We start from the raw sequence: 10,765 nt of genomic DNA on the forward strand, positions 1-10,765 counted from the left end.
CCGCGCCTTGCCCGCCAGCCTGTTCCCGCGCGCCGCCCCGGCCGCCACCCCCGCCCGCAGCCCCTCCCGCGCGCCGCCCCGGCAGGCAGTGGGACGGGCACCTAAGGACCCCGCGACCGGGGCCTCGAAGGACCCCAGGAGTCGCCCGCACTTCCGGCCGCCGGCGAAACCATGTTCGTCCCCTCCGGGGACTCGGTCCCCGACCTCGCAGGGTGCACCCTCCTAATGGTGAGTCGGGGCAGGGGGCCGGCGTCAGAGCGGCCCCCGGACGCGCGCGAGTCTGCGGGGCCGGGTCCTGGTGGCTGAGCGAAATGTGTGGGGACGTGACCTTGCGCTCCGTTGGTGCCGTGTGGGCCACTCGCTGTACCTTTCTTCTTGGAAAATCTTTTCTCAGCGAGCTCTGTATCGCGCTTAAGCTGGGGAGTGATTGTCGTTAGTCAGGAAACTGCAGACGGGCTGGTAAAGACTTGCTGACAGCACGCGATTCTATCGCAGTTCATTCATTGCTTCAGTGAGCGTTGTGTTGTGTCAGTGTGTAACGGTAAAACCAGGTTCTGTGTCTCAAGGAGTTCGCAGTCTAGTTGGGAACACACGTAAATAAATAAAGTTAGAACGTTGAAAGTGGTACAGAAAGACCCGGGGATTTATTGGGAAGGGGAGGGATACAAAGATCTGTTAAGAAAAGCTTCGTATGTGGAATTAAAAAAAAAAACAAACATAGAGCAGATTGGATGAAATAGGTGAAAGGGGTCAAAAGTACAAACTTTTAGTCAAAAATAAGTCCTGGAATGTAATTTGCAACGTAGTAACTCTAGTTAACACTGTGTTGTATGTTTGAAAGTAACAGTAGATCTTAAAGTTCTCATCACAAGGAAAAATAATTTTTTGACTGAGTGGTGATGAATGTTAAGTAGACTTGTTGAGGTAATCATATTGCAATGTGTACAGATGTCGAATCACAATGTTGTGCACCTGAAACTAACATATATGTATCCGTTTTTAAAAGGACGATGGTAATAGAAAAGTCACTTTTCGACAGTTTTCATAATGAAAGCAAGAAATGTCAGTGGGGACTTCCCTCCTGGTCCAGTAACTAGTACTCTGCGCTTCCACTACAAGGGGCATGGATTTGATCCTTTGTCGAGGATCTAAGGTCCTACTTGTGGCGCCGCTCAAAGCAAAAATAGAAGTATCAGTGAATGATATAAGCAGCTTTGATAGTGTACTGAGGAAGAAAATTTGACTTCATTTCAAAGTGTCTCCCTGAAAAATATTCGTTAATCACAAAAGGGAAAAAGTGTTTTTGCAGGAGATACCTGGCAGAAAGAAAACATCATAGAGAAAATAGTGTCCACAGGTTACTAGCAGTACCCTTGACAGTGAAGAGGGAAGCCATATTGGATTGAAGAAATGGGAGATGATGTGGAGATGTGTATGTTTGTGCTTTTGTTCCTGAATTCAGAGATAAAGTTCCTGCTTGTGTCTTAGTGGACAGACTGTAAGGAATTTGGGCTCTGGAGGGACACTGAGAAGTGACAGCGAGTTTTTCAGAAGGAAAGATTTTAGAGGGTGTGAATATGCTGATGGGAGAATCCAGTAGTGAGGAAGAAACGAAGGATACCCGAGAGTGAGGGTCTAACCAAAGTAGCAAAAAAGGGAAAGGGAATTAAAGGAGGTAACCAGGGGATTGGTACGGGAGGGCCCAAAGTGGGAGGCTGCTCTGAAGGACCCATAGAGGCCAAAAACGAGCAGTTGCTGGAAGAGTGCAGAGGAGGAGGTATAGTGAAGAGAAACTTTGGAGACAGGATCAATGAAAATTAGTCCTGTCCTGCTGTGGCTGCTGAGGGGAAGGGAAGCAGGTCCCTGGTTTAGGTAACTGGGTGAGTAATTGTTGCTGTTTTCTGAAGTGCAAAGTAGGGAGCAGGTTGGGCAGATGCTTTGTTTTGTACCTGCTGGTTTTGACATAACTGTGTGGAGATAGCCGTTAGGCTTTGGAGTTCAGGTGAGTGTTTGCGGTGTAGGTAGAGATGTGGTAATTGGCTATTTGAAGTCATGAAAGAGAGAGTGTGTGTGTGAGAGAGAGAAAGAGAGTGAGCGAGTGTGTGTGTGTGTGTGTGTGTGTGTGTGTGTGTGCAGCATGAAAAGAAGCTCCCTCCAATCTTTAGGCACTAACGAACCAAATGGAAAGAAGACCCACGAACTCTGTTGTTCACACCTCACAGCCTCCGCACCTGGTTCACCACTGCCTGACCTCATCATATCCCAAGTCTTGGTGTGACTGTCTCCCTTACCTCTTTCAGGGCTGTAGTTACTGGCCACCTGAAGTGACTGTTTCCTTGACCACCCCTTTTGAACTTGCAGTCACCCATAAACACACACACCCTTACTGACTTAAATGTTTTCTGTAGTACTTACCGCTATGTATTTTACTATCTATTTTGTTTGCCCCAGCAAACCACCCCCTCACTAGATGGAATTCCACAAGGGCAGGAACTCTGATCCATTTGTTTACTGCATCCTCAGTGCCCAGAACAGGGGTTGACACATAGCAAGTATTCAGTAAGTATGCAGTCAGTAGTCTCCAGGTGGACCTAATGAAAAGCTCAGAACCCAGGTGTGATGCACCTGAGCATTGATGTCCAGTACATCCACTGTGACTGTCATCTTCTGTCTAAACTTCTTAAAGTGCTGCTGATTTGGATAACTTAATGAACTTTTTTTTTTTTTTTTTTTTTACTGTTTCAGCCAGCAGTATCTGTTGGAAATGTTGGCCAGCTTGCAATAGATCTGATTATTTCCACACTGAATATGCATAAGATCGGTTACTTCTATACTGACTGTCTTGTGCCAATGGTTGGAAACAATCCATATGCAACTGCAGAAGAGAATTCAGCGGAGCTCAGTATAAATGCTGAAGGTGTGTTATATCCTTCCACAAGGCAGATTTGTGTCAAGTCACAGCCAGACTCTCCCTGGGTGTCCGTTGGCACCTGGAGTGGCTCTTTAGAATCCACAGCGGTGCCCTCCTCTCCTGCACACACCCTGGATTACAGCCCCCTCGAGAGATGTGCTTGTATTTGTACCCTTGGATAGAATGATTTTTAACACGGGGTTTCCCCCTCTTATCCTCAGTTTTACTTTCTGTCCTCCTGGCACGTGTAAGCATTGCTAACACTGGGCTCAGGCCTATGTGTTTAATGTGCAGCGCCCCATGCAGGCTGAAGTCATCTGTCACACAGTGGTAGCATTCATCGTAATGCACACTGACCCGGCTTAGAGAGGCAAGTCACTTGACTGCAGGAGGCCTAGGCCCTTCCCACGCCACCCATCTCCACAGTTCCCTGCTGTGCTGTCAGGTGAGGTTAGTCAGGGCTCGCAGCGTACAGACCAACCACTGTGTTCCTCTGGCCTCTGTATTTTCTGAAATTGGACTTAAGTCTTAAAGCTTGGATTATTTAGAAGCGACTGACCACTGTGTTCCTCTGGCCTCTGTATTTTCTGAAACTGGACTTAGTCTTAAAGCCTTGATTATTTAGAAGCTAAATATTTTTGACCAGAATACGTGAAAGGTGATGTTATCTCACATGAGCAAGGTGCTAGGAAACAGGATCTTACCAACAAAACAAGATGTGCATGAAGCTCTGGTGGAGAGCAGGAGTGCTGCTGCTGCTGCAGAAGTGAGGCGTCATGGACGTCATCTCAGCCTGCCCACTTCCCTGGTTCCTGAGCTTCCAGCTCTAGCCCACTTTGTCCCAAACACACCTGGTGGTCAGCACCCTTGCTGATGGATGCTGCATGGTCCCAGTCACCCCACACACACCAGTGCAGTGAGATGATCCCAACAGACCTGTAGAATGGGAAAGACGTGCCCCACCAGACACAGTGCCTGAGTCTCGGGTTGTCTGTGATGTTTACAGTGACTGAAAGCTTAGCCCTGGCACAGAGGCCTAATCACATGTTCTCGGAGACTCTGTATTTTGTTCTCGGGTCATTTCAGGGCTTCTCATTCTTGGAGGTAAACTTGGGCAGAGCCTCCTAAGCATCAGTAAAGTGGGCCCCTTGTAGACTGGTGAATGCTGTGGATCCTCCTCACAGGATAAATTCACAAATATTGACTCACAGAGTTCTTACATGTTACTTCAGGTCTTTCTGAATCTCCTGAAGAAAATAAATATAGCTTCTGTGTTTTATCACACAGCTAACATTCGCCTGCATTTTACTCTTCCTTCTAACCCCAATGAGTGTGACTATTCTCTAGAGAAAAGAGGGAACAATATCAGAAACCAAACCTTGAAAATGGGGTCGTTTGTTATAAGGATAGAAATTTTCAGGGGAATCTTCTAGGTTTACAATCAAAGAAGAAAAATAATTTCTGATAATTTTCTTATAGTTAAATTTCAGCAGTGAATCTATTCCATAGAATAAAGCCCATGGGTGAATTCTGAGGTACTTTTAAAATGTTTTAGCTAAATGATGTAGTGCATATGTTCTGTGTTTTAATTGGCAAAAATCTTTAGGGACTTCGCTGGTGTTCCAGTGGTAAAGAATCCATCTTCCAATTCAGGGAACACAGATTTCAATCCCTGTTTGGGGAGCTTGAGATCCCTCAAGCAGCGGGGCATTTAGACCTGTGTGTTGTAACTAAGACTGGATGCAGCCAAATAAATATATTTTAAAAATATTTAGATACAGAATTTTTCCTAGTTCAGTTTTGTTATTAATTTCTCATGTATGACTCCTTAATTTTAACTATCATATGGTTTCATTCTCTTATACTTGCAGTATATGCATTGCCTTCAAAGAAACTAGTGGCTCTTCAGTTAAGATCCATTTTTATTAAGGTTAGTATATTGCTTTTGTCTTAAGTTTATTTAAGTACAGTATAATGAGAAAATACTGAGTCATTATTAAGATTCAAAAATCATTTCTTTCTTTATACAGTTAAGCAGTCTGAGTTTATAGAGAAATACTCATAAAATTTCAGAGTTGTCACTATTATTTCCTGAATATATCGAAAGGAATTGGGACATATAGCTTGGCTCCTATATATTCCCGATTCAGGTACCATGGGTGAAAAAATTTAAGCATATGAATATTACAGGTTTATTCTATTTGCATTACCTTTCAAACCTGTGGCACCTGCATTAAAATGACGTGTATCTGAAAATACACTCTTGAATCCAGCTTCTCTCCCCTTCTGCTGTCACCACTTTGGTCCAGCCCATGTCCTCTCTCATGCCCCTGATTCTGCTTCTGCACCACCCGCCCCACAGGCTCTTCCACCCCAGGTCCTGGAAACCTCAGTCAGATCCTCTCGTAGCTTCCTGTCTCCAAGCAAGTTCATAGCCCTCACCACTGTCTGGCAGGAATGTGTCCACACTGACCTGGCAGCCACTAGACACCTGGAGCTATTTAAATTTTGTTTCATCCATTGAAAGTAGAGTGAAAGGTCCACATCCCAGGTCAATCACCTGTTCACCTCTTGCCACACCTGGTTGATCCTCTGTGTGCACGTGCACAGTTTCCTTCTGCCAAACAGTCCAAAGCAGGTGCGTGCCAGCATCACGTAACACACGTCTACAGGAAGGAGAGCCTCTTTCACAACTACAGTACACCACACACCTGGGAGATGAGCATCAGCAAATACTCAGACTTCCCCAGCTGGTCCCCACACACCCATCAGTTCTGCATCCAGGCGAAGTTCGAGTATTGCCTCAGCTGTCACACCTTTTTAGCTGGTATTCAGCATGGAGCTGACTTCCTCCTGTGATTCACAACGCTGACTGTGCTGAGGGACCTAGACAGGCATTCTGCCTTCTGGCTTACCTAACTGTTGCCCCTGATCAGATTTGGGGCAGAAATTTATAGTCATTGTCCCTCATCTTTCACCTTCAGTGCAAGGACAATAAGTGGATCTCAAACTAACTATAAGTTTAGCATATGTAAACTGTTAGTAGTATCATCACAAAGACTGATGAAATACTACGTAGACTACTCTTCTAACAATCTGAGATCTAACTTTGTATTTTCATTGTACTCTTTCCATGGTATACAAAGTATAAATCAAAGTCATTCTGTGAAAAACTGCTTTCCTGGGTGAAAAGCAGCGGCTGCGCCAAAGTGGTGGTTCTTTCTAGCAGCCACTCGTATCACCGTAATGACCTCCAGCTGCGCAGGTAGGTCTGTGTCTCTGAACAAGTATATTTGTTAAGATGTGTACAGTTATTAGGATGATTGCTTTACTAAAAGGTTAAAAGAAAATTTTAACGCCATCCTTTCCTTTTCTCCCTGGAATTTAGAAAGAAGGAGGTGAAGATTGTGGGGAGATAGGGGGAGTGGCGTTGGGGGCCCTTGGTGTTCCCGGGGCTGCAGCACTGGGGTCTAGGGTAGCAATGGGGTGCTTCTGGGGCTGCACTCTGCTGTGTGTGTCCGGGACTATGCTCTGCTGTGTGTGTCATGAGCCCACAGCACCTGAGGGCTCAGCTGATGGAGAGAAAGGAGAAAGAGTACCTGAAGTTTATCAACTGATTGTCTTTCAAAGACTGGATCACTGTTTCTATTTATTTCCATGTATTCAACCATTTGTATCTGCAGAACTCCAGCTGCCTTTAAGTGCAATTTCCAGGCATGTCAGATTGAATTCTTAAATAGAAGATAAAGTATTCAAGAGTTAGAAATCCATACTATTTATTGCATTGTCATTTGCACACCTGTAAAATCATGAAATATCTGCGAAGAGTAGCCTCTCAAAACTAGTTAATTTCTGAGACTGTCACAATAGACCACATTTCTGAGGCCCTTGTAAGAGGCCTCGTTGGGGCATGGCTGTGGGGTCTTCATGCTGGCCTTGCCTTTGGTTGTTTTCCTGTCCCCAACACAGTCTCCTAAGTATGTGAGTAGCAAGTCAGAGCAATCACTTTACGTTACTCTTCCATAAACTGTCAGAACTTGCATTTTGCCTTCTGCAACAAAATATATGGAAAACAAGATAATTTTTGTTGAAAGAACTCTTATTTGTCTTAATGTTCATATTTGTGAGTGTTTAGTTAATGATATGATTGTTTCTTTCCAGTACCCCCTTCAGGTACATTCTTACCCCTTCCATGCAAAAAAGTGTTCAGAATAAAATACAGAGCCTCAACTGGGAAGAAATGGAAAAAACCCCATGCATTCCTGAAATAGACGATTCTGAGTTTTGTGTCCGTGTTCCTGGAGGAGGGATCACAAAGCTGCTCTATGATGAAGGGTGAGTGTGTCTGCCTGTGTCTTTGCTCGCCACATGATTTGAAAATGAAATCAGGATACCTGGGAGTGTTTGGATTACTTGCTGGAACTCTGAAAATAACACAGCACCTCATTAAATAGGTGCTGTGTTACTTTCAAGGGAAAGACTGAAATGTGGTTATAGAATTGGTTCCTGAGAAGCCATATTTAATGCTTTATTGTGTGTAGCACGTTAGGAGTCCTAACACTTATTCTCTGCAGCCTCTGTAGTCAGTTCTTTATGTGGTGGTGGTGGTGAGATGTACATAACATTAAATAACCCATTTTTAAGTGTACAATTAAGAGGCATTAGGTACATTCACAGTGTTGGGTACCCATCAGCACCATCCACCTTCAGGATTTTGATTCTAAATAGATCTTCACTCATTAAGTAATAACTCCTTTCTTATACCTGAAAGTGTATTTCTTATTAGAACCATCATTCCCTCCAACGTTTCTTTTGCCTAGTCTGTGTCCCGTCTTTCCTCTCTGGCTTACACCCACAGTATATTATTTCACCTCCTCTCACACCACAGCCCCGAAGCCCCGGCTACCTAGTCACTCCTACCTGCTCTGCAGACCACCAGCTTTGAACTATTCTCTTGCTCTGTTCAGGCCCCGTCACCTGTGCCTACACTGGTGTTGGGTCATAGACTGCGGAGCTGAAATAACAGGACTGTGTTTGCTCACAGTTCAGGGGGCTGAACCGAGTTCAGGCGCTGACACGGGTGGAGAGGAGGCGGCACAGAATCAGAGGGCCGGCAGCCACGGAAGAGGACCTGTGGGCTGCCTGACCCTCTCAGCCCTGAGCACACAGTGCAGGGTGAAACCATGAGGCCAGAGTCCCTGGGCAGCTTTGTGACTTTGGTCACAAAGTTAGAGGCACTAGAGAAAGTGCTGAGAGAAACACACTCTTCATGGAACATTTGGAAAATACAGAACCGTACAAGCAATACTTTAAAGTACTCACCTGTGTCAACCAAAAGTAACTACCATGACTAGTTTTTTGGTCTGCTTTCTTCCCATCGTCTTTAAAATAGTTGAAGTAAATACTTGCATCTGCAGGATACTGCAGCTGTAGAGTTTATGCTGTTTAAAGATATTTCTCACAAAACTGATGTTCTTTTGGTTTTCTCACACAAATCTTGCTGTGAGGCAGGAAGGTGCATGTGCCCAGGGTGAGTGTTACATGGCTCCCGATTCTGTCTCCACACGTAGAAGGTGTGGCATCTCCTCGCATATGATCTGGCTGATCACCTCTGTAGGAACACAGGCTCAGTGGAACTTCCGTTGGGAAGCAAAAAGAATACCTGATTGTTCTTTTCACTTGTTGCAGCTGTTCTAAAGAAATCCCAATCGCGATTCTGCTGAAGTTCGTTTCAGAAGGAGACAACATCCCAGATGCTCTGGGTCTGGTTGAATATCTTAATGAATGGCTTCAGATAATCAAACCACATGTAAGTTTTACTAAAGCTTAAGCCTGATTGTTCTGGTTAGGTATTCATAAACTTGCATTTTTACACACTATATAAGTAGACCAAATAAGTGAAAGTTTATGTTAAATATAGACATCTTTATATAAATTTACCTTGAACTTTTGAAAAGAAAGCAGCTAACCATTAAGACTGATTTAAAAAAAAAGGAAGATCTTAAGTATTTCATTGTACTTCTTAGTGTTGCATTAATTATAGCAACTTGTTTATAAGGATAAACAAGTCCTCTTTAGAATTCAAGTTTTTCTTTTTTAAGTAAAACGTACAGTTATGGGAGCAATACTGTAGCTATTGGACATGCATTATAATTAAAATACATTCCCTATTACAAAATAAGAGCATTATACCAGGGAAATCAATTAGCCTTTAGGCATAACAGAAGTAAACGAAGCCTGCTTTATATAGCAGGTGACTGTCTTTTTAATTCATGCCTTTTCACTGAACAAACGGATGCAAATCATGCAGCACTGATTTTTTTTTTTAACCCCTATTTTCTTTTGAATTTGATTTTGTTCCGTGGACTCCATTCACAGTCATTCTGGCATATCTTTATGATTTGGAATTTGAGGGAATTTATCTTCAGCTGATATAAAGACAGAAATTTATTACTTTGTTTTTTCCTGACAATAAAAGCTAGAAGTGTCAAAACCAAAAGGAACAAACTGTAGTATGTGTTAAAGGGAGAGGGAGCAGTAAAGCTGAAGGACCTAGATGCTCTGTTCTTCACTTGCAGTGTGAGGACCCCACAGCATCTTCCCTGCCCTGGAAAATGCCGAGTTCCTGGAGGTTACTCTTCGGCAGTGGTCTTCCCCCTGCGCTCTTCTGACCTGTTTCAGTTTTATACCTTACTTCCCAAGACACTTACTACCAACACAACTGGTAAACAACTGTATAAAAAGAATGTATTAGGAAATCTTTACTTTCCACAGAAAAATCTCCAGGAAAAATGGATTAACACAAGGTTGTTTTTACCATGTTTTCCATCATCTACAACAAATGTAAATTTGGTGCAATAAATTGTTTTCTAAGTAATTTTGTCTAAAATGTGTTCTTTTATGTGTTTTTTTTTGGACTCAGACTTCTATATTAGTTTCCTATGTCTGCTGTAACAAATTACCATAAACTGGGTAACTTAAGGCAAAATAAGTCAATTATCTTAAAATTGTGGACATCAGAAGTCCAGAATAGGTCTCCCTGGGCCAGTCACAGTGCTGGCAGGACTGTGTTTCCTCCGGAGGGTCTTGGAGAGAATCGTTTCCTACCCCTTTCAGGCTCCTAGAAGTTGCTGTGTTCTTTGGCTCATGGCTTCTTCCTCCATCCAGAATAATTGCCCCATCTCAAAGAATTTTAGTATGAAAGAAAAGGTTTTCATTTTTGCATGCCTAATACATACCAGTCCCTTTTTACCTGCTATTTTGTCACATTACCTCTGTGCCTTGGCTTTCTAATCTGTAAAACAAGGGCTTATGATGCTAAGGGGCACACCCTACTCCATGTTGTTTAGTCACTCAGTTGTGTCTGACTCTTTTGCAACCCCATGGACTGTATAGCCTACCAGGTTCCTCTGTCCATGGGGTTTCCCAGGTAAGAATGCTGGAGTGGGTTGCCATTTCCTGCCATCCAGGGGATCTTCCCAACCGAGGGATCAAACCCAAGTCTCCGAGGTTACTGCATTGCAGGCGGATTCTTTACTGCTGAGCCACCAGGAAAGCCCCCACCCTACTCCACAGCATTCAGTAAATGATTTACTTCTGATAAATTACTCTGGGTTCTATAGTCTGATATGTTCCCTTTTTGGAAACTACTATAGGTTAGGGTAGGGAAAGGATATTCCACACAAGCGATAACCGAAAAAGAGCAGGGGCGGCTACACTATTATCAGACAAAACAGACTTTTAAGTCAAAAACTCAACTAGAGAGAAGGACATTTTATAAGATAAAAGGGTCAATACACAAGATATAACAATTATTAATATATAGGCTCCTAACATCAGAGCACCCAAATATAT

The 10,765-nt window shown here is 43.5% G+C and overlaps 1 protein-coding gene across 1 annotated transcript; it reads left to right on the forward strand.

The window, feature by feature from the left end:
* Positions 1 to 139: 139 nt before the first annotated feature.
* Positions 140 to 9,749, forward strand: PSMG2 (proteasome assembly chaperone 2). The gene is made up of 7 exons (XM_068993922.1): positions 140 to 228; positions 2,746 to 2,917; positions 4,783 to 4,841; positions 6,058 to 6,176; positions 7,073 to 7,246; positions 8,600 to 8,720; positions 9,490 to 9,749. Exons 1-7 carry the CDS (start codon positions 172 to 174, stop codon positions 9,580 to 9,582), a joined length of 795 nt encoding a protein of 264 aa, XP_068850023.1. The 5' UTR covers positions 140 to 171; the 3' UTR covers positions 9,583 to 9,749.
* The last annotated feature ends 1,016 nt before the right edge of the window (positions 9,750 to 10,765 follow it).

The sequence above is a fragment of the Capricornis sumatraensis genome, chromosome 21 (assembly GCF_032405125.1).
Source record: "Capricornis sumatraensis isolate serow.1 chromosome 21, serow.2, whole genome shotgun sequence".
NCBI classification, from domain to species: Eukaryota; Metazoa; Chordata; class Mammalia; order Artiodactyla; family Bovidae; genus Capricornis; species Capricornis sumatraensis.

Coding starts and splice junctions, on each gene's coding strand:
- PSMG2 (XM_068993922.1), top strand. CDS start 172: ATGTTCGTCCCCTCCGGGGACTCGGTCCCCGACCTCGCAGGGTGCACC. Junction 229..2,745: donor CAGGGTGCACCCTCCTAATG/GTGAGTCGGGGC, acceptor TTACTGTTTCAG/CCAGCAGTATCTGTTGGAAA. Junction 8,721..9,489: donor TTCAGATAATCAAACCACAT/GTAAGTTTTACT, acceptor CTTCACTTGCAG/TGTGAGGACCCCACAGCATC.